Here is a 26,151-nt window from a genome sequence, read left to right as displayed (position 1 = left end):
AAAGATCATTTCTTTTTAGATTATAAATATATCATCACTTATTATTATTAATTATTATTAATTTTTATTTACGATAATGTAATACTTTTTTATTTGAATACTAATTTCATATTTTAACTTCTTTTTTCCCAACGAAAAAATGACACTTTAATTTATAAAAAACTCACCCACTTGACTGGTGTGTTCTCTCACCACAACCGATTTAATTTTTTTTTAAAGTGGGACAGGCTACAGCATACAGATTTGTCATCTGTTTACCTTTCCAGATTTTAGCCATTATGATCTAATCATGTTGGACAAATCATTCTGATAACCAAATTCCCAAACAAGACGTTGGAAATTTGAACACACCAGAAGGGATGGAATTAACTTGCAGTACAAGTTATTCTAAGTATAATTCTTCTGCACTTGGGGACATCTCAATAGAATTTATTCCATACGTTACAATTGCAGACCTGAGAGAACATGATGATAAAAATAGATAATCATGCACAAAAATGTGATGTACTTGTTTCGATTTTAGTGAATTATAGAGAGCACTCTACAGCTGATTTGCATCAGCAAATGGAGTTCCAGCACTAGAAATGTCCACACCGCATATTGCAATCACACAGTCGGCGTGGTTGACAGTTCTCTGTGAGATATGTACTTCATTCTGAGAAACATGCAAGATGGTTTTTAAGATTTGATATATAAAATACAGATTGATCCCCGTACAACGTATGGATAGGATAATAACCAATCATTACCACAAATTTCAGGTTTCTAATTTATGAATAGCATGCTTCACATTACATTTTCTTATTTCTAAAGGTTTATGTTGTTAGGTTCAATATTTTTGGACTGAACATATAATGTTTTATCTTCATGAGATGGTCATAAAATGTTCTCTGAACTTCTCATTGAACAGTTCTGGACTATAATTGTGATGTACCTATCATTTAAGATGATTTTAACAGGACATGAATTTATTGGCATGTCTGAATTTTCAAATTTAAGAATCTGCTGGAGAAACAGATCCAGCACTGTGTACGAACAGTGCTCTATGAGCATCCTGAACTTTCCCCAAGCTGACACTTGAGCTCAAAACTCTTAACACATTATTCAACGAAGTTATTTCAACAGCCCGTCAAGAACATAGTAGTAGTCAAGAATCTCGGTACTTGGAAGTTCAGTTCAGTTGACAGGAAAACATCGAGACCAGAATATTATAAATGCTGGAAGGGTTTTAGATTTGGCAAATGCAAAATCACTAGATATTGTGTTCTACTAGCAGATGAATCTACTCAGTACTCGGCCCAAAAATTACAACTAACATACTGCTTTAGGACTTACAGATTTCAAAAAGAGTTTCTGCTGATGAAAAATATGAGAGTCTTTATATATAGTGCATTAGGCCCTTGCAAAGAAAACCATAGCACTGTAACATAGGCCTACAGAAACGCCAACGTATAAACCCCTTCATATTAGGTAGGGCAGGATTGGACATTGACATGCACTGCAATCTTGACACCATGGTTAGTTCCCCTGCCTACACAATCATCATAACATAGAAATATTTTCATTATGTACATTCTCAATAGCTCCATGGTTCACCTACTAAAATTCATGGCCCTGATTCGAATGGGGGCTAAGCATAACCACAAGATTTTCTACAATGAAAAATGCATGCCAGTTGACTTACAAATAGACTAAAGCAACGATTAAATGCTATAAAATGAAAACAAGGTTACATCTCTGCATTTTAAGAACAAATGGACAATCCTTGTGCAAATCCAAATCACTCACTCATACTCACAATATAATGACATCAACTTACTTCGACTCCTTAATACTAGAATGTCATGCCCTACTTCACGGAACAAATGTTAAAAGGTTCATCCTTTCCTCAAAGAAAGAAACAACAATGACTGAATTCCACCCTCCCTTCAAATCTCATTATGACAGACCTTACATGCTCCCTATCGTGATGTCAACTTCCTTATGCAAGAGCATTTCTAGGCACATCTCCAATAAGTTCAAGGTGCACTCTCAAGAGAAAAATGTGGAAATGAATTTCGTGCTGCTTGATCTGAAGCTGAGGCCAGACCCTGGAGCATTCTTATGATTTCCGCAGTATCATCCAAATAGTATTTAGCTTTACTGGGCTTCTGACCCACTGTACATGCAAACACTTCTGCTATAGATGACAGTGATGGTCCAGATAAGGCACTTGTGATGCACTCAAACATCTCTTCATCGGATCTGTCATCTCCAATACAAAGAACAAAATCTGGTATTGTACCTCTCTGCATCATTGTTGAAAGAAGCCGTTCTGCTACCAGTCCCTTGCTGACACCCTGCATTTACAACATGCTTTGTGAACAACACAGGTAATCTTTGCACCACAAATTATCAAAAAGCGAGGTATATGGTGATCTAATATGTATACAAGTTTTCATACCTGAGGTTTGACCTCTACAATATGTTGACCACTCTTGACAGAAACGGGCTCATTTGCGAGTACACTCTCAAGATGATCAAGTAGCTCCTTTGCCTGGCAGGATCCAAAATCTGGGTCAGCATCCTGATAATGCCAAACCAAAGCACTTTCCTTTGATTCTATTGCAGAGCCGTCTGTAGTTTCAGCATATAATTTCATAACAGGTTCAGCAGTTCGTTTCCAATCAAAGTCTGCTACAGTCACACATGTTTCCCATTCAGCATGTGGACTCCACCTGAGACCCAGAGAAATAAATGAGAAAATATCATCTTGTGCACTACTCCTAAGAACTACAGCTGTTCATCAGAATGGACAAACTTAAATAAATTATCACCTTAAGAAATACCCATGCTCTGCTGCAATTCCCAGCTTATCACAAGGGGAAAACCACTCATTGAGTTTTTGCCGCCCTCTTCCACTTACAATAAACACAAAATTCTTAGGATCACTACACAAACTATTCAAAATAGAAAGTACCTCTGGGCTAGGAGTTTTATTTATAGAAGCCTGTGGCATCATAGTACCATCATAATCCATCAAAATTGCTCTACTCTTGGTCCTTTTATATGCAGAGACAATATGTTCTGTTGAAAGCTTCCTGAAGTTTGTATCAAGCACAATTACCCTGAAACTCAATCCAAAGCCAATGCCCCAGCACCTCCTCCTGTTGTGATCCCTGCATGCTCTATCCAAATCTTGCAAAAAACTACGAGCCCAGTACCCCACATCATGAGTGCTCACATACCGATAGTGTTTTTCATGTCTTAGTTGCTTTTCAGACTCAGGGATAACAATGGCTGTGTCCATGGCCTCAGCAACTGAATCAATATTCCAGGGATTGACCCTGATGGCTCCACTAAGAGAAGGCGAGCATCCAATAAACTCTGAAACAACTAGCATGCTCTTCTTTGCGGAAGATGGACTCAGTCCTAATATTTTATCTAATTTAGAATTTCCCTGCCTGCAAATGATGTATTCATAGGGAATGAGATTCATTCCATCCCTCACTGCAGTGACCATGCAACATTCTGCAACAGTATAGTAAGCAATTCTCTCATAAAATTGAAGAGGCTTATCAATCAGTATCACAGGCTTATAGTTTGAGTTGCCAAACATCTCATTTATTCTCTTGGCTGTAGCATATGTCTCTTCCTGCACTTCCTGAACATCTTTTCCTCGACCCCTTGCAGGATTTGCAATCTGAACCATAACCACCTTGCCTCTCCACTCCTGATGTTGTATAAGAAGCTGTTCCATTGAGAGTAACTTTAAGCTTATGCCTTTAAAAATATCCATATCGTCCACACCAAGAAAAACAGTCTTTCCCTTAAAACGATCTCTCAGCTCTATGACTTTGGTTTCTGTATCACTAAGATTCAGCACAGACTGTAGCTGACCCATGTGAATGCCCACTGGCAAGATCTTGATACTTACAGTGCGGCCATAGTATTCGAGCCCTATATAACCCCTCTTTGACTCATAGGAAAGGCCAAGCATCCTGCTGCAACAGGATAAGAAGTGCCTTGCATAATCAAATGTATGGAAGCCAATTAAATCTGAATTAAGGAGAGCCCGAAGGATTTCATCTCGAACAGGGAGAGTTCTGTAAATTTCCGAAGAGGGGAAGGGACTGTGCAGGAAAAAACCAAGCTTCACCCTGTTAAATCTCTTCCTCAAAAAGGTGGGCAATACCATCAAATGGTAATCATGCACCCAGACATGATCATCATCAGGGCTAATCACTTCCATGACCTTGTCTGCAAATATCTTATTAACAGAAACATAAGCTTGCCAAAGAGACCGATCAAATCGGCCACCATGATCTGGTGAAAGAGGTAGCATATAGTGGAAGAGTGGCCACAGTTGTTGTTTACAGAAACCATGGTAAAATTTGCTTGAAAGTTCAGGAGGAAGAAATGCTGGTACACATTTGAAATTCTCTAGCAATACCTGAGCAACATCATCCTGCTCGCTTGGATCAACTTCCACCTTGAGGCAACCAATATAGACAACCTCCACATCCTCTGCAAGCCCATCTTTAAGCTGCAAAAGCAATGAATCCTCATCCCAGCTGAAAGCCCACCCTTTGTTATCAGATTTCCTCTCAATCCTTAAAGGAAGCTGGTGCCCTACAATTATTGTTCGTTCCTGAATGACAGATGAAGGTGCATCTGAAACTACACTGTTGCAATTGTCATCGTCAAGCTCTGAAATGATTCCTGCCACAGTCATTACCCTAGGGAGTCGCCTACCTACTCGCCCTAAGTTCAGAGACTCACCTGAAGCCAGGTCCAACAAGTTTGAATATGATCTAGACACCATTTGGCTGTAAGAGTAAATCTATGAAATGCTTTGAAAAACCAGGCCAATCTGAGACAACTAAGTTTCTTCCTTAAATTGCCGGATTCTACAGCATGCTGATGATTTGGACTAGAAGTGTGAATGTATTAAGATTATGGAGACTTAAAAATACCAAATTCAAATCATATGGCACAAAAGCCAATCACATCAAAGTGACTCCTCACACTTCAGATTTACAAAACGAATTCAATGAACCTCATACTCTTTCATATGCCAAACTATATACTATGCTTCCAGCTCGAGTCCCAGAACTCTATTCTTGATGCCCTAAGTTCTGTGGGCCTCAAGACCCAGCACTAGGCCACCTTGACGTCTTCAAGTATGTGATAAATGAGGCTTGAAACAGGTCAGCTGTCAGCAATTTAACCATCAAAACATCCAAACCTGAGCCTTCTAAACATACAAATTTCCCTGTTCCTGAATGTCAAAACCTTTTACACCTTAGAACATTTGAGTACATCTATTTAAAACACAAAAACTTATTGCTAGTGCAGAGATTCAAACACCTTGAATGCGTACATACTTTGAGATTTTTCCATTTGAGAGCCTCTGAACTTGAATCGAGTCAACCTGTAAAGTAGTAAGCGTAAACGTTATTACCATAAACTCTCAAAAACCGGCTTCCAAATCATTTGAATTTTGCACCGAGTTTCTAAACACCTCTATTTGTAATTAGCCATGACAAGGCACACTGGACCATGAGATGAGATGACTTTTACAGTGCTCTAGTGCAAATTTGGTTGTGCCCTCTTAAATTTAAAAATAGTCTTTCTATGGGTTTGTCATTTTAAACTAAAAACCCTTGTTTAATTAATTGATTGAAATACCATAGCTACAAATTATTGCGTAATTCTGCTCAACATAATTACACCAAGGAACATTCAGGCATAAAAATATGGAAAGTGCTAGCTTAATTCATTGGTGACTCCCCATATTCAGTGTTTTGCCTCTTAAAAAAGTGGGAGTAAGCATTTTCAAAATATATTGTGCAGATAAACATCCCCAAACACGTTTAGCATATTTCAAACTCAGGACCCTCAAAAACCTTGTTCCTAAGCATCCTAACCTCAAAATACACGTGATCAGGGTCATTCCAAGAATGAAAGATTCCAAACTGCTTGAAAACCTACTGCAAGTCCCTCCTAAGACTATGCACCGAGAAGCAACATTCCAAACCACAAAGGGCCGTAGCTTACTGGTTGAGCACCTCAGCAAACTAATGGAAAATGCTAATTCAGACTCCTAGCTGCTTTGGACACTAGAGCTTTAGAAAACAAAAATCTGTTACGCTGCTTAAAATCCTGAAAACACACACATACCAGTCATCAACTCGCTAATGCTTGAACAATGCAAGATAGAGAAGCTCGAAATTGCTTTTGTTTTCCCACCTGGGTATCGAGAATTCTACAAACTTGAAAGATCCGGGGTGTCTCCGTTCAAATATCTTCAACTCATTTGCTCATAAAGTTGAGAGGGGGGAGAAAATCATGGTTGCCGAAAAAATAGATTAACGGCAAAAGGAGTAATCCAAGAGGTCTCAAAGTAAAACGAATCAGACGGGCTCGTGCAATCTCCACCACCGAAAAAGCTATGCTTTTACCATACTTTATTATTCCACCATTGTAATGATAAATAGAAGATGCTCCATTCTTATTCCTAAACCCCACTAATTAGTTCCGAACCCGAGGTGGTAATATGGATTTTCACTCTGATCTCAGTTAACACCATGTCAACTCTGGTTAGGGCGAATAATTTCCCGAATCTCAACGAGGCCGTTCGGCATGGTGGCCTCAGGACCCGCCAGCAAAATGTTTGGGACCCATGCTCCAAGTCCAGTCCTAACTGCGGAACTGTACTACTGACCATTTTAACCACGGCTTTTAGTGGTGGAAGAGAAGAGCCAAAAAAAGGACCCATGCGTAAGGAAACGGCGCAGTGTAGGAGCATCATTGGACCTGCTGGCACTGTCCAGCTTCAATGTCATATGCATTTGCAGGTTGCAAGTTAGTTAATGCTTGTATTAACTAGAAGTTGAAATTTTTTAACTATTTTATTAGGAGGAATAAAGATGACAGAACTTTATCAAAATTTGCAGAAGAGAATTTTGATCAGCAAAGAAATAGTGGACAGTCAGGAATAGAATCCATGATCAGCAAATGATGCAGTGTAAGAGTATCATTGGACCTGTTGACACTGTCAGCTTCATTAATGCCATATACATTTGTATTACAAGTTACTTGCAGATTGAATTTAATAGTAATACTCTAAAAGTCAACTATTTTGTGAAAATCATGATTAGCAAAGAGACAAACAAAAGTGATTGTTGGAGTTTGTGATTGGGTCTCAATTTTACATGTGATCATGAGTGAAAGGTGGTTACAAAATAGAAAGCTAAAATGTTATTAGTCTAGTTAAGAACTAGCTCGCACCATTTTTTCTGCATTTCAAGATTGGTGGAAGCAAAAATATCATGACATCATGGAGTGTTTAGCCTATGAGGACATCCAGGTCAATTAACCAATACTCTGAAAGTTGAATCTCTAACTACTTTGTTTGAAGAGGAAAATGCAAAGATGGCAGATAACCTGGTCAAAATCTATAGTAGAAGAATCATGATCAACAAAGAGATAGTGGACACTCAGAAGTAGAGGCTGGGGTTTGTTGATTGTGATTCTTTATGTTGTTTTCAATCTTGGGTCCCATAGGGATTCTTGTATTGTTTCCAATATCAAATACTATCAACGGTACATCGTAGACATCATTAAAAAATTTCATTCATTCAATCATTCAATATGACATAAATTTGCAGGTTATCCAGTTTTAAATGTCTTCTACATTTGTATGTGGAACATTTTTGCAAACCAGAAGTGGACTTTAGATTGTTGATTGTGTCTCTTAGATTCTGTGTTGTTTTCAATCTTAGATTCCATAAACTGTCTCATTAAAAAATTTCATTCATTCATTCTCTTTCTTAAAGATTCTTGTCATAAACTATCTGATTTCATAAACATCATTAAAAAAATTTCATTCATTAAACCATTTTACATAAATTTACAGTCTTCTACATTTGCACATGTTTGCAAGTTAAAAGTGGGATGACTGCAAACCCATTTGATAACAATTCAATTCACTGTGAGTCTGTGTGATAACTAAACCCAACCCACTGACAGGGAATATATTTCCGTGAGGGGGAAAGGAGGATCATTTGAATTTGGGTGTAGAAGGGTAGGTGCAATCTGATTGCGATCATGCTTCTGCTTCTTTGTGGGCCTTCTTTGCCCCGTAAGAAATGTTTGTCCTTGACATTGAATGCCACCATATGCCACGAGAGGCCTGAAATCATTGGACTTCTTTCTATTCATTAGATGCTGAATATACACCTAACCTTGAGCGATTGAGACTTGTAGTCTCTAAATCAATTATACATTCAGAATTGGAGCGTAGCAATAAAATCAGGGGAAGATAAAATTGGTGACGCAGAGCAAATTCTTGTACAGTATATATATGCATCCACCTACCACTGTATGTTTGAGATTGGCCCATTTTTAAGCAGTTTTTAACTGCTTAAGTCAATTTATGTGTCTTCTGAAGGATTATACAGCCATTACTGCCTACTCTTTAAACCACAACTTTGTTTTTAAGTCTTCATGTTTTGTATTTTTTTGATAGAGACAATATAAGAATTCGAGTCTCAGACTGAAACCTCTTTTATTAAGAATCAAAGACTAAAGGGTATCAATTCCATCAAATCATTGATACCAACCTCATCCCTTACATGTCGGAGTCTAGACTTGATCCCTGGACCTATTAAGAACCACCAAGTGTCCACTAACCATGCTTTATCTCGAATTTCACCTCATGTATAATATATGATTTTCTTAGGGGTGTTTTTATGTGAATTCATCTAGTCTTTTGTTCATGAGAAGTTCCACTTTGGTTTTATAAAGGTTGTCAAGTCAAATAAAATATATCTTAGGGTGCTGTAAAGATGCTATTATATTAATTATTTTTTCAAGATAATGTAAGAAGTGTTGTTTTTTTGTTTTTTTTGGATTGAATAATAGTAAAAAAGTAGTTGTGAAGGTTGTAAGGAATTAAAATAATTAGATAAATATTTAAATGCAAAATATATTTATAAGGATGAGATCAATATGTGTATATCAAGTTGCTTACAATTATTAGACAAAAGTGATCATGACATTGGTAATGAACATCTCTTCTATCTACATTTTTTGACTTATATTGATTGATTTGCAATTTGAGGTATTCCAATTGATAAGCAATATTTTTTTTTTGTCTTTAATGTTATCTATAATAAAGAAGGCATTGACATAATGTAGGAGAATATTTCAAGTTTATACTTTGATGATAAGAGTTTTCAACAATAGGTGACTTCTTCCCATGTATTTACTAAAGTATTTTAATATTTTCATTCGTATATTATATGAGATGTACACATCTTTCATATCTCTCTTAGCATCAAAGGCTTTCTAATTCTAACTATTTAGATTTACAACACAATAATTTGGAGTGGACTCACGTCAACTATTTCCTCTCTACTTTAGGTAATTAGTTTATCTTGAATATTATGATAAAATCTAAGTTGATTTTTTGTTCCCCCTTACAAATATTTAACCTATCATTTAGCTAACAATATTCTAAGGTTGATGATGGTTGAGGTTGAGGTTTTTGAGGCCCTCAAAAACCTTTAGTAGTGGTGCTTGCTTGTGTTTCTATTTTCTTGTTTGTCTGTGCTCGACTCCTCGTTCCTAGTGTGTTCCTCCTATTTTGTTGGTTGTTGGTTGCAGATTGGTTGTGAGTATCTTTATGACAACTTCCTGTAAATAGGGTTTCGGGTCCCTTCAAAACTTGCTTTACCCTTAATAAAAACAAATACTGATGATGGTGAATTTTCTTTTAAGTAATGATGGTGGTTTCTAGTAGAAGTCCTAATTTATAAATCTTTGATTTTTCATTAATTTATTTCATAAAGTAATGTTTCCTTAAGCCTCACTAGGTGTCAATGATTTCATGTCATTTTGAGGGATTTTGTTTCACTCTAGGATTTTGCACCTACTTTGTTATTTAGGAAATTAAATTGATTATTATGAATAATTATAATCATGTATTAGTTATTTCAATTTAATTTACTAGCTTGAAGGTATCAAACTATCCCAAAAACTTGCAATTATACCAAGGGATTATGTAGACAACAAAAGAAAGAAATGATATTACTATTTGATATTGAACAAAAAAGTAATATTATTTCTTACCATAAATAAAACTTAAACTTTACATTTGTACCAAATTTATATAGGGTAACCCAAAATGGGACTACTCTAGCATTGCTATTTGTGTGCTTATAAATTGTAAGGTAGAAGAGATAGATAATCTAATAAATGGAGAAAGAAAGGAAAACTATATTTTAATCTTCGCGAGTTGCAAACTATGTTAGTGGCCTTAAGACTACATTTTGTATTAATATAGACAAATTTTGTGGATTGAAGAAAATTATTACTTCAACCTTAGATCAAAATTTAAGCTAGAAGAAATAAGGCCAAGTGGAGCATACCTAAAGATTGTTGCTTGTACAATTTTGAATATAAAAAGTTTTTGGGAAGATATAATATTCTTGAAAGAAAGAAACTAATAAAAACCTTATATAAAACACATATAAAACTAGTGCATGATATGGAGATAACCATAACATCTCAAGAAGTCTTTTTATAACCAACCACCTTGAAAAAACCAATATAAGATCTAACAATATTTATAAAACAATGCACATGACTAAAGAAGTAGGTTGGATAGTCTTAGTGAGAAGTAGTGCACATTCCCTAGAGCTTGTCCTAGCATCCAAGGTTCGCAAATCACATGCGACAAGTATCTCAAGGAAATTAATTATGTGAGATTGGCCTCCATTGTCGTGTTATAGTTAAAAAAATATAGAAGGCTCCCTAGTTCTCAATAAGAGATTAGAGTGTAATGCTTGATGTGTAGGCAAGAGGATTAGAAAATTATAGAGACCATGACAATTGAATGTGATTAAATGTGTTACCATCACATCCCTACAAGGAAAGAGTTATAATATCTAAAGTGATCTTAAAAAACCAAAAATCTAAAATAGGTTGGAAGGAGGTGATTAGCCTAATATCTTAAAGATCCTTACAATAACCATGTGCCTCAAAGATCACAGAGACAAATGGTCTTACTAAGGTAATCTCAGATGATAAATAAAATTGTACATGTACATATGAACATACAAAATTTATATTCAAATAAGTTAAATGAATATAATAAGAAATAATTAGTCAATACCATGAGATCAAGTAGTTAAGATAAAATGATAAATGAGGGATCAAAGACTTTGAATTAGAAGTGGCTATAGAGTAATTTGATAAACATTTTGCTGTTATATTTGGAACTTATAAGCCTTGATAAATGGTGGACTATTCTATTTTTTCCTCTATGTATATGCACGTACAAAACTAACCTCTACATATGTATAAATGGACATGCTCTATGGATTTGATTTATAACTTCAAAAATGGCTTGTACACTTTTTAATGTTTATAATTTTATAACATTGGTGTTTAAATTAGGTAGATGAATACCTTTGATATCTTGCTAATTAAGGATCTACTTATGTTAAGTCCTTGGATCCAAATTAATAATTTTAAACAAAGATTGAAGACAAAAGCACATATGCAGTATGTCTTGATCTATTACTAAATGCAAACATTGATGTCCATGTTGTTCATATAGAATGGATGGGTGAGATGTATTGATCCTTGACGTCTAAAGTAAATTAAAGACCTTGTCTTTTTATATAACACTCTAGTATGCAAATCAACTTTTTTTCAAGTTGACGAGAAACAACTAATAAGAGGGGAGTAAGCTTGAATCTAGATGTAAATTTGAATTTAAGAACAAGGGGTTTAAATTAGACTACAAATTTGAACCAAGTTCATTTCTATAATTACAAATTCAACCCGAAATAAATATATAAATTGTAAATCATGTAGTATTCATGATTCAAGGACAATTTGTATGATATTGTAATATCATTTTTTTCTATTTTGCACATTTTACCTTATAATTTTTTATTACAATTCTTCAATAAAAAAAATCTACGCGAATCCTTAAGAATATATAAAAATAAAATTGAGATAATTACCAATACCACTTAAATAGTAACTCTTTAAACTACATTTTAAATTCTTTGGATGATGGTTCTGACTACTCCACCATTATTATATAACTTTGTTTTTATTGGAGACAATTGATCTTCTTAAATTCTATAACTTTTTTAATACTTAAAAAAAAAATGCAAGGTGTACATTTTTAACACATACAATAGTACTAAATAGTATTGTTTTGATTTGTTAAAGAACTCCTTTGATAATTTATATATGAAAATAAAGTCCATTAAAGTGATATGACCTTTCATAAGGTTAGTTGGATATTAGTCATTTTCCCACTTACTTTTGAGAATATTAAGCATTATTGTTTTTGTTTCTAGCTTAAATGAATGTCCCTTATGATTCATCACACGTGTGCTGTAAAATAAAATAGGACTCTGGTATTTCCCAACATATGATTTAAGAAGTTTAACACAATTTACCTAGTGTTGTCATCTCAAACATCACCATTATGTCATATAATGGTGAGGGCCATGGGCCACATGATTTTGATATAATACATGATAATAATAAATTTTTCTTTCTACAAATAAAGAATGGTACTTTCCAAAAGAGGTAACTAGTGCCATTGTTTTAATTTATTTATTTAAATGAGGGGATAAGCATGGTTGAAATTTTAGTAATCTATAAAAAAATTTGGGGTTCGAATTAAAGGTGATTAAATAATCTTAATCTTATCTCTTTAAAGAACTGTGGATCTTATATTTCGCGAGTCATAATTTTTGGCGAATTTTTTAAGAGTTATTGAACTTCACCAATAAATCAATGGTCACTTGACAAGTGTCATCACTTCTGATGTTAACTTAAATAAATTTGTTTGTGATAATATATTTTCGGAATAATTCTTTTGTTGGGCTAAATAATTTTGGAATATGGACTATACTTTAACTACTAATAATAACATCTAACTTAGTACTATTAAAGTGCCATAAGTATGGATATTTATAGGTTTGACAAGTACTCGCATCTATAATTTTTAGATTAATTATATATCGATAAGTATAGATATTTATAGGTTGGACAAATACTCACATTTTTATTAGATTAATTATATGTATTCCTTGACTGTTGTGTTTATAGATATATGTGTGTTTCACATAAGTGATAATTAAAGAGATTTTTTTATGGATTTATAAGAAAAAAATGATTTGAAGGTATTGTATTTTATTAATATTGATGAGTATTTTTAAATAATCTAACGATCTCACAATAATTCTCATCTCCATAAGTATTTTGATAAATTCATTATATTTTTATGTCATTTATCTTTTCAAAAAATTATCTTTTTGATGATATATTATGTAATAAGGTACAAAAAAATGTATTATTCTTAGGTATTAAATAAATATTAAAAAGCATATTTAGCCATGTTGTCAAGCCACAAGTTGTGATTTTCTTAAAAGTAGTTAGATTCAAATCTTAAAATCTATAAGGCTAAAATGTTACTTTTTTATTTAACTAAAGTGAATATTACTTAAAAAGGTCCATTTTAATTATGAAATGTGAGCAAGAAGATGAGGTGGTTTAAGTGTAGGTCATTCATTCAAGAAATTTTGTAATTTTACTTTCAATACACAATCAAAATGAAGATGCCCTTCACTAGGGCATTGTAATTTTTTAAAAGGAGGTGTTGAGGGATGTTGGAATTGACTACCATACTATCAATGAAATGTTCAAAAAATATTTAGTTTCATATTGTAATGTAAAGAATTGTGCAATGCAATTTCATGGTGTGTTTTAAATTTGCTTTAGTGTTCATTCTTGTAACATGTTCTAGGTACACCTAAGCTCAAGCTTTGTCCTTTTCCTTACACCAAAGTTTTCCTAAATTCTGGATTAAAATATCTTTCTAGTCTTTGTTCAAGACACACATGTAAAATTATGAATAATTTTCATAGGATGCGAGTGTGATGCACAAATGTCTATGTAATGTGTTGGCATCCCACAAGTTTTCAAATTTAAAATGTGTTTCAACATAGCTATTCCATGAATTTTTTTGTAACTCCTAATCGAGAAAGTAACACTCCATAGTTTTGTATCTACCCAAATAAAACCCTCATTTTCTATGAAAATCTATTATTTTCATCTTTCAATTCTCTTTCTTACCCTCTTAACTCCCTTGGGGAGGCTCTACCAAATTCTCCATTCAAATTATAGGATTGTTCCATTCATTTATTCTATTCAATTGCTTAGGAATCTCAAAGGAACACTTAGCTTGCATATCATTCAAATCCATCAAAAAAAATTCTATTCATGGTGATATTATTCTATTTCATTCAAATAAACTTATTTTATTTTGATATTTCTTCTTATTATTTGTTGAGAAAATATATTTGATGTAAATCACTTCCTTATTTGTAAATTTCATTCATAATACCAAATGATCAGACAACAACAAAATGCAAACAACAAATGCTTGAATTTAATTGACTTCAAAATTCACTAATTTTAGTAGATTGGCACATTGAAATTGCCACACATTTGCCTATAGTGTAAACATAAAGAGTATCCAACCCTTATATTTTACAATTAGTTTTTGCCAACCTAGAGCTAGAGTTTTTCGCCCAATAATTGGGCATTTTGTTGATCCAAATGAAATGAAACTTGAATTAAAATAGACTATTTTTAACCCCTAACTAATTCTAAACTATGTCACACCTTGTGAAATAGGTAAGTGCCTTATTTTCTAACTACAAAAAAGAAAAAAAAGTGACCTAAAACATGTAGTCAAGCTATAGATTCCATGCAGCTAATGTTGTTATTTCTTTCCATGTAGGCCTTTTTCATGTATTGAGATTGAATTTTAAAGTGGAACTAGAGGTGGGAGCTATGACATGAAAAGCCAAGAGATTCAAGTTCAAACTCACCTCCAAACTGTTGCCTTTTGTCAAAACACTTGATCATGATGCCAAGTGCTATGAAACATAGAAATATTTAAAATTTGATTCATAATGCAAAAGGACCTTTGCAAAACTCTCAATTTACCTCCTTTTTTCATCCAAAATGTGAAAATTAGCTTTACAAACCTTCAACTTCTTTTGGAAATGCCTTCGCATATGCATTCACGACACCATTCAAATCTCTTAAATACTTTATCTTTATATTGTGAGAAAATCCAACCTCTTGTAGCTTGACCTTTAAAGCTTTCATTTCATCTAACTCTGGCTGCATCTTGATTATCTTAGCCTTCATGATCATCATACTATCAATATTTTCCTTAGTATTTTTCTTATGAAAATTAGCTACAAATTCTTGTATGATGGCTACCAGTTCCTTAACTTTGTCTAGAGTTTCCCAAAGTGAACAACACAATACACTAACAAACTCCTCATTCTTGTAAGCACTTTAGCTCTATTCTCACGTTGATACAATATCTTTTAGCTCTACTGTCATGTTGATACAATATCTTTTCTTTCATCTTCTTGTGTGATGAAGCTACCAGCTTAATGACTTTTAACCATTCTTTAGGCTAATGCTTTTTATTTTCCCGAATGATAGCCTTTTAAAGTAAGTTTTCCTTAGGTGTGGATTTTAATTTTTTCAAAATGAGGATATAATTTTCTCACATAATAATGGTTTCTTTTGTATTATTACCTTCACCTTCTCATGCTAATTGGTGTAGAAAACTTATTTTGTTACTGATAGAGTGGTACATCTTGATAACTTTATTAATGACATCCTCTCTCGAGGACTTAAGGTCTTCTCTCCAATGGAAAAAAATTGCAAGAGAACCATTAACATCTTGAATCCTAGATTCTTTTGTAAGTGTTGCTTGTAGGCTTAATAATATCCACAGGCCCTATCAAGTGATTAATATATTTCTTGAGTTCTTCAACTTGAGTCTTGAGCTCCTCTTTTGTAGTTTTGTCATTTTGCTTCCTTATAAATATTGCATCTATATCTTGTTATAAATAATATTTCTCGCATGCTCTTGTTTGTACTCCAAGGTCAATTTCTTGCATTTGATAATCCTCTTTCTACATCTCTCCTTTGGGCTTGTCCACTTGGGGATTGCTAATCTAATCCCTCTGGGTTGACCTTGTTCATCAATTGTTATATAAGACAATTTTCTTGCTTTCTTCTTTGTTCTTTGGGGTGTCTTAAAGGCTTCTTCTAACTTAGAGAAGTCTTCTTCTCCTAGATCCTTATGTCTTCTTCTCCTAGATCCTTATGTCTTCTTTGCCTTCTTTAAATTGTCTGAGTAAGCCAAGTTGGGAGCTATTCGAATGTTGTGCCAAGTATCTGATCATGTCCACCATCTTATTATTACCATCATTATGCTCTTGGTTGATATCTTATTCTTGGTGGTCCTTAGGAACTTCATCTCCATGTTGATCTGCAGGAAATTCTTCTTCATGTGGATCCTCAAGAACTTCTTCATGAAGCTCTTCATGTGTCTCTTCTTGATTGAGAATTGTATGCAATTCCTCTTCATCTTCAAGATTTTATTTATTATATTCCTTACTTTGCTCTTCTTGTTACTGGTTACCTAGAGGAAGATCTTCCTCTACCATATTCTCTTCATAGATTCAATATCTAAGTTCTTGTAAGGCTTTGAGACTTCAACTTCTTTTTCTATTTCATGTTCTAAATCGTCTTTTAAGTTCTCTACATCGGGATTCTTATTCAGTTGAAGCCTTTTCTTTCTCACCTTGGGTAGTTGAAGGAACAGTTGTATCATTATCCTATGAAGAGGACTATTATAGAATATGAGCTTCTTGATCATCTTGTGTAGGGGGAGGGAACATCATTTTCTTGTCGAAGGGGAAATTCTACCTTTTTTCTTTTCATTCTATGAAACTGATGTTCTTCCACCTCTTATTCTTATTTAGAGGACTCAATAAACAATATTTTAGGTCTCTCCTTCAACCTCCTATAGGTTCTTGATTGTTCATGTGGCTTTTTACCTTTATCCTTGACTTTGGAAGGCTCAACTTCTTTCTTTTCAATAGGAGTAGTAGTTGTGGATGTAGTAGGCTATTTTTTTGTGACAACAACCTTAGAGCATTCTCCTCCTTTGGAAACTCTCATCACCTTTATTGGGATCCTCTTAGTGATAGGTGTTGCTTTGCCTAATAGCTTTACAATCATTGATGGTCATACGGAAGGAGATGAGTTTTTATTCTTTGAAGTTGTTGCTTGTTGTTGAGGAGCTTGAGCTCCTTCCTATGGCACTGGATCCATCCAATACTTATCCACACCATCAACACCAATTTGATCTTATATCTATACTATGTCATTCTTTGCAAACATCAACTAGGTCAACTAGAGCAAAGGCAAACATAGGTCCTATTAAGTCGACCATGAAAACATAAATGTGGTGAAGGCGATCCAATCCAGGAGATAGAGAGGACCTAAGAACATCATATCACTTATTTATGAGAACCTCTAAAACAATTACACGCTATCACACATCCTCCAAGATCAACAACAAGGTAGCATGTGGATAAATCAAGAAACACATCATTAGTTGGCCCAAATTATATATTCTAGATGAACAAGCCCAATGCAGATTCTCACACACCAAGGTAAGAGCCAAAATCAATGCAAAAAAAACTTCAACACAAGTGGAGACAACCGAGATTACACCACAAGAAAAAGAACACCTTCTATCGCCCAATCCAAAGCAATTACCATGAAACACACATATCAAACACAATGTAACATTAAACAAATCCTCCATCATCATGTGAAGCATACAGGGATATTCCTTCAATATCTATCATCATTTCCAAGAACTTTTTTCTCCTTGCTATAATAAGAACATACTGGCACAAAAATAATTGATACAAAATCACTTCATTCTAGAGAGCTAGGGAAACCTATCATGCACAAAACACCATTATCACCTCTTGTAGATACCACTAGCATTTGAAAATTGATCTGAGACACAAAACAATTGTTATAAACATGTCCTTCGAGCCATAGCACCTAAAACATCAATGTAGAGAAATGTAGAGCATTCTCCAGACCAATTTGGATAGATAGCCAGACTGTCAACAAACTGTAATCACCAACCAAATTAGTTGTAACACCAGGGACCTGAAAAGTTAGGAGTCCAATGTCCATAAAACATATAAAATTAATTTCAATTCCGCAAAACTATATCATCAAATATGGAGGAAGGCAAAGAATTATTACAAACAGTCATCTGTATATATATCTAAACCAACTTACTTCATCAAACTTCCAAGGACAAGAATGTCTTAGAAACATCATCTTCTCATATGATTTGTAACATTTCCCAAGAACACATATAATTCATAGAGGTATTATATTATGCATGTTAGGTCTTACATCCAATATTTAACCATTGGGAGGTGTCATTTTCATGCACAATCCCCCTTAATAGGAACTCCTTAAGACTTGACATTGATTTGAATTTGAAAAAAATAGCATTGTACAATGTTTTGTAATGATATTTGCAACTTAATTTTTATTCTATTATTATTGAAGTTAAATCTCTCCATTTAATACTTTTTCATAGATAAAGTGAGCTTGAATTTCAATATGTTTTAGATCTTTGATGATAAGTAGATTTTTTTATCAAGTGCAATACAAAATTAATCATCACATAGGAGTGTAATGGAAGGATTTGATTCCATCTCAATCTCTTTTAGAAGGTGACTTAGCTAGATATTAAGACTATAGTAGGTAGTTCTACAATTGATTATTATTTAGAACTCCATGCAATTGCTCCCATCCTAGGCTTAAATACATATCTTGAATTGGATTTTTAATCTATGGACCCTTTCAAAATCAACATTACAATACCCATATATGTATGCATTTTAGTATAACAATATTTAATACACAAGTTAATAATACCTTTGTTATATCTTAAAACATGTTAAATGCCATTTTCCAATGTCGGACATAAGGCTCTTGTATAAATTGGGATGGAACACCAACAAAATAGGAAATGTTAGGGTGAGATATTTTCTAGGTAAATTAGACTTCTAATGAGATGTTGATGAAGAGTGGAGTTAAATTTCTTATAAGGAGGATGAGGGTCAAGTTCAATGACAGTCTCAATAGGTGTAATAGTTCATTTGTAGTGAAACATAATGAATTAAATGAAATTAAGTTTTGAGAATATTTTTGTTTAGATATAATATTTAAATGATAATTTTAAAAAAATTACATGATGAAGTCTTAAATCAATCATTTCAAAGGTAAGTTTGAGTTTTTTGTTGTATGTGTGTATTAAGGACTATAATGATAGTTGTATGATTATATTTAAATTTAAAATTTATTTTTTTTCATACATTTTGAAAAACTTATGCATTGAAAAAAGTGATTTTTTGAGTTTACATATAGAATCATTTTTATCTTTGTATAAACCTTGAGGGTGATGCACATATATTTATTTTTGTAATTCACCATCTAAGAATATTGAAAAAAATTACCATCCAATTTAAATGGTTAGAACAAGGAGTCAACAAAAAGTAATCATTTTTACTTAGGTGTAAATATTTCATCATAATATATGCCATATTTTTTAGAAAATCATTTAGCCACTAATCCTGCTTTATATTCAACAATATTTCCTTGAGGTTCATATTTAATTTAATAAATTCAATGAAAGTTAATAATTTAGGGGGTGTTGGAATGAGTTCATTATATTCCAAATGCATGGTATTTTTCTAATTTTGGTTTTCATTTGCTTCTGCAAAAGTTTGAGGTTTAAGTTCAAATAGTGTCATTAAGGAAACATATGTATGTTAACTTCTTATCATTTAAATAGAGATAATTCTATATTTGAATATGAATTAACGATTAAATCCACTTAAATATTGTTCAAGATGGATTAAAATGAGTGTTAGAGGATAGTTCATCTTTTTTAAAAAAAATTGAAGATTCAATAAGATTATCATTAGAATAAGATAGGGGAGATTTTTTTAAATGAATATTTAGATTCAAAATTATATCCTTTTTAGAGGGATCATAATTTTTTTTGTTTTTAATGTACTTATCTCATATATCTTTTAGATATAAATAAAAAAAATGTAGTGTTAATTTTTTTTTTTAATATTTCAATGAATAAAGACAGAGACAATACTTTTACATATTTTAAGAGGGTAGATATTGTTAAAGTTGTGAAATACAACCTTACAGAATCCAGTGAACACTTGTATGCAAATAACTTGTCACAACAATGAAAGATTCATACAAAACACAAAGGTTGCTTTGAAAACCCAGATCAAGAATATGCAATAATAATAATCAAATAAAAGAATTACGAAAGGGATCAATCCTTAGAAAAGGAGATCAAACCTAAAAAACATAAACCCTAAAAGAAATTAATAATTAATAATGAATTAATTATTAATGAGCCTAAGTTTAGCTTCCTAAATTTAGGTTAAGTGAAAACAAAGTAAAAGGTGACTTAATTAATAAATCAATATGATTTAATTAATTAAGTGTAATGGTGAATGATAGATCAAGAAGGAAACTACCCTTTCCCTCAAAGAGAGATGAGAGTTTCACTATTGATTACCCTTCAACACTTTTCACCATGATACATTAGGAAGAGGAGAGGATAATTCATTAGATTCAATCTCTCCACATGAAGATGATAAATTGAATTCTAAATGAATTGGGAATGTTAAGTTGATCCCCTCTTCCTTGTTGGAAATGGAAAGGAAATTGATTGAATTATGTAGTGTAAAAGTGACAAAGAATTGATTATAACTTGAGATTGGAATATGGGATGAAGTTGTGCACCTAGATTCGGTAGTAATATATCGAGATGAAGTCACCCTACGAATTTGAGGAAAATTTGCCCAGACCGTGGTGGGAATGTACACGGTCCTCCAAAAAATCTGTGAAACGAAAAGGGTTTTGCCGCCTCTATAAATGAAGCCCGAGTCCGAAAGTACATTTGTGCACCTTCAACCTACACACAGAAAAGAGAGGAAAATGGGTTAGGATTGGGGGTTTGCCTTTGGGTCAAACCCCAGTTTTGAAATCAACCAAGTAATGAAAGAAAGTACTTGCAAGTAGATGTAAATGAAAGACTGAATTGTAAATCACCTCAAGGGAGGTTGTAGTAGCAATGTTGATAGAAATGCTTATGTGGAATCAAATGTTGGAATCAATCTCCTCTTCAATGGTTGAAAGCTTGACTTGAATGCAACACCTAGCCTTGAAGGGAGACTTGAGAATGCTCAATGCTAGAAAAAATTGCTTGAATGCTTGATTGCTTATGCCACTTGAACTTATCCAACTTTGGACTATCCAACTTATGTAAATGAGAAGACGAACACCCCCTTAAATACATGTTAGTGGATCTAATTTTCCTCACGATGTAAATGAAAGAGTGAATTGTAAATCACCTCAAGGGAGGTTGTAGTGGCAATGTTGATAGAAATGCTTATGTGGAATTGAATGTTGGAATCAATCTCCTCTTCAATGGTTGAATCCTTGAATTGAATGCAACACCTAGCCTTGAAGGGAGACTTGAGAATGCTCAATGCTAGAAAAAATTGCTTGAATGCTTGATCGCTTATGCCACTTGAAATTATCCAACTTTGAACTATCCAACTTATGTAAATGAGAAGACAAATGCCCCCTTAAATACATGTTAGTGGATCTGATTTTCCTCACGGGTTGACATTGGGGGAGTTTCTCGCCCGATGCACAACCAACAATGCAACCCTAGGAAGGATCCTGCCCCAAAATAGGGCAGGGATAGAGGCACCACACCCCTATCCTACCCCTTTCTCTAGGGCAGAGTGTGGACAGGGTGATGCAAAGGCCAAGGAAGAAGCTGAATCTGTAAGTTGAGCAATCTCCGATCTCCGATCAGGCTAGAGGATTCAAACTCACATGCTTGAGGACCCTAATGCAGTCAAAAATTTCTAGGGTCACAATTTTATGACGCTAAATTAAGTGAAAAACCTTATTAATCCAACACCCTCCGTAAGATGAACTTAGGGATAAGCTAAAACAAAACTAAGGACTAGATGCATGAAAGCAAAAAATGGGTCATGACAACAAAGCCTGATGAGGTACCCAAGTATAATGAAATCTCTGTAAAATAGAGAAAAAAGAGAAAACCCATTGAGAAAAAACTCCTCTCCTAAAAGAGATGAAAGCATGCTAAAAATAACATGAAGGAAGGAAGGCCTCACAAAGACGGGCCCCAAGGACAACTTTCTTCACCTCAAGCATAGAGTGCAACTGAAGCTGGCGTGGCGATGCCAAAGGTTTCGTGAAGATGTCAACAACTCGCTCCTCTATAGGAATGTACTCCAAGGTGAGTGAACCACCCTGAATCAACTTCCTGATGAAGTGCATGTGGATCTCAATGTTCTTCATCTGCTGATGCTCCATTGGATTGCGAGAAATGTGTATAGCACTCTAATTATCGCACCAAAGAAGTGTGGGACTATCAGGAGAAAAACCAAACGCTGTCAATAACTGTTGAAACCATAAAATCTCCTTGTTGGATAACACTATTGCTCGGTACTCAACCTTTGTAGATGATAATGCAATAACATATTGCTTCTTGCAAGACCACGCAATAGGACCGAAACCAAGATAGAAAACAAATCCAGAAGTAGACGTCTGATCATCGACATCACCAGCCCAATCTGAGTCAGTGAAGCCAACTATGTGAGGAGCCCCTGATGTGTAGTGAATGCCATACTGTGAAGTGCCTGGAATGTACCTCAAGATATGTTTGGTAGCTTCCCAATGACTCTCATGTGGATCATGTGAGAACCTAGAGACAAGGCCAACTACAAAGGAAATATCATGATGTGAATGTGTCAAGTACAACAAACTGCCAACCAACTGCCTGTATAATATAGAATCAACTGAAGGAGTAGAGCAAGTGGACGACAGGACAACACCTAACTGAAATGGTGTGGGGGCAAGCTTGCAATCAAGCATGCCAAATCTCTGGAGCATGTCAAGAGCATACTTTTGTTGATATATGGAAATCCCATCCGAAGACTAAATAACCTGTAGACCAAGAAAATAGTGCAGAAGACCAAGATCTGTCATCTCAAACTACTCCATCAAAGCTCTTTAAACACTCTAAATCATAGAAGATGAACTACCTATAATAATGAGATCATCATCATATAGCACAAGAATCAAAAGATCACCCTCTAGATGCTGAATGTAAATTGTGGGATCAAGATGACTTGTTTTTGGCTGTTCTTCATGTATTTCCAGTCTTATGTCTTTGTTGACATTTTGTTCTTTCATTGTAAGCATTTTTTTGTAAATGCACTGAGCTACAATGCCTCTGTATTGCACATGTATTATGGGATCTTGCACATAATTTTTGTGCCTTATTATACTCACATTATGATATAAAGTGTCATGGGGGGTTTGATGTTTGCCTTTTTTTTCCTTTATACCTTTCTCATGCATGTGTTCCTTGGTTTGCACACCCTTTGTAATTGCTTATACTTTCATGTTTGCACGGTCAGATGTTCTTGGTTCTTCTTCATGCACTACATTATGGCCTTCAGATTCAGTGTACCTATCATACCTCTCCCTTGTCGGCTCTGATACCATGTTAAAGTTGTGAAATACAACCTTACATAACCCAGTGAACACCTGTATGCAAATAACCTGTCACAACAATGGAAGATTCATACAAAACACAAAGGTTGCTTTGAAAACCCAGAGCAAGAATATGCAATAATAATAATTAGATAAAAGAATTACAAAAGGGATCAATCCTTGTAAGAGGAGATCGAACCTAAAAAAATAAACCCTAAAAGAAATTAATAATTAATAATGAATTGATGATTAATGGGCCTAAGTTTAGCTTCCTAAATTTAGCTTAAGTGAAAATAAAGTAAAAGGTGACTTAATTAATAAATCAATATGATTTAATTAATTAAGTGAAAAACCTTATTACTCTAACAGATATTAGGTTTTTGTTTTGACCATTTTTCTAAAATATTTAAAAGATATAAATATTGTGTAGAAAGTATATTAAAAAAAGATATAATTGTATTCATAGCTTTGACCCAAAGAAATTTTGGTGTATTAGAAAAATGAATCATAAATTTGACCTTTTTTTTTAATGATAACTCAATTTTTTATTTTAGCTACATCATTTTGTTAAGGAGAATAGATACAAGTTAATTATATTTGAATTTGATATAAATAATAAAAATGTTTAAATTCTTTATTACTTTATTCAATGTCATCATTAGATTGAATAGATTTAATTTTATGTTTAGATCACTTTTTAACTAGGATTTTGAGTTAATTAAATTTGGAGAGAATTTACTTTTGTATTTAAGATAATATCTACAAATCATGCTAGAATAATCATCAATAAATATAATGGAATATAAAAAACCCTTGAGAAGGGGAACTTGAAAGGACTCCATTAAATTACTTGAAGTAATTCTAAGGGTTTGGTTGGAATATATATTGTAGTCACATAAATCTGTCCATTTTAATTAAATGAATATTTTCTATTTATTTGATTAAAAACCCACTAGCCAACAGTTAATTAAATTAATATTTAATTAATTCATCTTCAAACATTCTCCTATTAATTAAATAAATTATTCAATTTATTTTAATTAATTCATTAAACTGAATTCACAATCAATTAAATGAATAAATTTTATTTATTCAATTTAAATCTCTTTTCTTCTTTTAAATAAATTAAATAAAACATTTATTTAAATCATTAAATCCCCCCACTTGCATTCTCCTAAAAATGCAACTTGCACATATTTGTTGAAATAAATGAATTTTATTTTAATAAAAATCCTATTTTCCCTCACCCACCAAACCCACTTGCAATCCTAATCCCCTTCTAGCTTCTTCTAATCCCCTTCCTAATTAGCCTAATCCATCCCCTAATTATTATCACATTCCTAAGCAACTTGGAGTCACTTCTCAAAGACTCCAAAGTCTTTGAAAAACATTTAATGCTTTATGTGTCCAACAAGCTAACCTCTATAGTCTTCCAAACCACTTATGGCTCTTACATGACCATTAATGGTTAACTCAACTCACCCACATGGTTAGGGACTTTGACCCCTAACTCAACCCTCATGTAACCCATGTGTCTCCTCAAGCATTTATTACTTTAACCATGGTTATCCTCACTAACTCTTGCACAAGAGTTTATCCATTGGATAAAAGCATTATTCTTTGAATAATGAATTTATTCACTCAACTCAACCTTAACCCTACCTCTCAAGTTAACCCTCAGGTCATGTCAAGCATTTAATGCTTCTTCCCTCCCCTCTCAACCCATCTTATGTTGACACTTTTCATCCTGGGATTGGGTTGAAAGTCCTCACATATATCATAAACTATTCAATCCTGACCCTTGTTAAGATTACTCAATCTCAACCATCCATTGCTCCATTTTCCCTATAAATAGAGCTCATTTCTTCATAATCTAAATCTTGAAAACTTGTATGCATTTACATTATAGTCATTTTTAGATAGAGAGCGTTTAGCATAAATAATTCATATTCACTCTTTTGGCTTAAAATCAACACTAGCTAATTAGATAATCTCTCATTTTAACTTTTGTTCACACTTGCATAGCATAGATTAATCATTTTTCAATCTTGAACCTCCATAAGGCATCCATAGTGCAAAAAGATGCTGAGAGATACACTTATTTAGAACTTGGAGAGGAGAGGAACAAGGGAGGAGGAGCTACAAGCATGGTGGGGGGCATTTGGAGATGCCTTATTGTATTTGCTTTCATTGTCAAATACTTTATTATGTTTTTAGTGTCTCTCTTGGTATGCCTGCTTAGAATAGTCTTTGGTTGATTAACACTAACAACTCTTTGTTTCTTGTTGTTTCTCATATGTGTTATACCACCACAGATTTTGTCTAACATCTCCCATTTTGCAGTCATATACAAAAGTGAAATATGTTGTTTATCTAAGAGGTGCATATTTTAAAAGTTATTAATTTGTTTTCAATTATTTGTAATCTAATTAAAAGATTAAAAGATTATGATGTAACATTTTGAAGCAGTCACCGGTGAGGAGGGACCTCAAAGAGATCAATCCGGATTGGTCAGCAAGAGTAAACACAAAGATATGACGAAGGCAAAGCAAAATGGATTGTTTTATTGCATGAAAATTGATT

At 33.6% G+C, this 26,151-nt stretch overlaps 1 protein-coding gene across 3 annotated transcripts; it reads right to left on the bottom strand.

Annotated features, from left to right (window-relative positions):
* Positions 1-1,692: 1,692 nt before the first annotated feature.
* LOC131038049 (alpha,alpha-trehalose-phosphate synthase [UDP-forming] 5) lies at positions 1,693-6,664 on the bottom strand. Of its 3 annotated transcripts, none has more exons than XM_057970332.2 (5): positions 6,163-6,664; positions 5,350-5,413; positions 2,817-5,260; positions 2,444-2,717; positions 1,693-2,339 (listed from the first exon to the last, which is right to left on the bottom strand). In XM_057970332.2, exons 3-5 carry the CDS (start codon positions 4,802-4,804, stop codon positions 2,019-2,021), a joined length of 2,583 nt encoding a protein of 860 aa, XP_057826315.1. In that variant the 5' UTR covers positions 4,805-5,260; positions 5,350-5,413; positions 6,163-6,664; the 3' UTR covers positions 1,693-2,018. The 3 variants fall into 3 exon arrangements, with proteins under 3 accessions (XP_057826315.1, XP_057826316.1, XP_057826317.1); XM_057970333.2 differs by having other exon boundaries at positions 5,367-5,413; XM_057970334.2 differs by having other exon boundaries at positions 5,367-5,413; positions 6,232-6,664.
* Positions 6,665-26,151: the final 19,487 nt, after the last annotated feature.

The sequence above is a fragment of the Cryptomeria japonica genome, chromosome 2 (assembly GCF_030272615.1).
Source record: "Cryptomeria japonica chromosome 2, Sugi_1.0, whole genome shotgun sequence".
Classification (NCBI taxonomy): Eukaryota; Viridiplantae; Streptophyta; class Pinopsida; order Cupressales; family Cupressaceae; genus Cryptomeria; species Cryptomeria japonica.
Note: the sequence above shows the minus strand (reverse complement) of the source record. Positions and strands in the feature narration are given on the sequence as shown.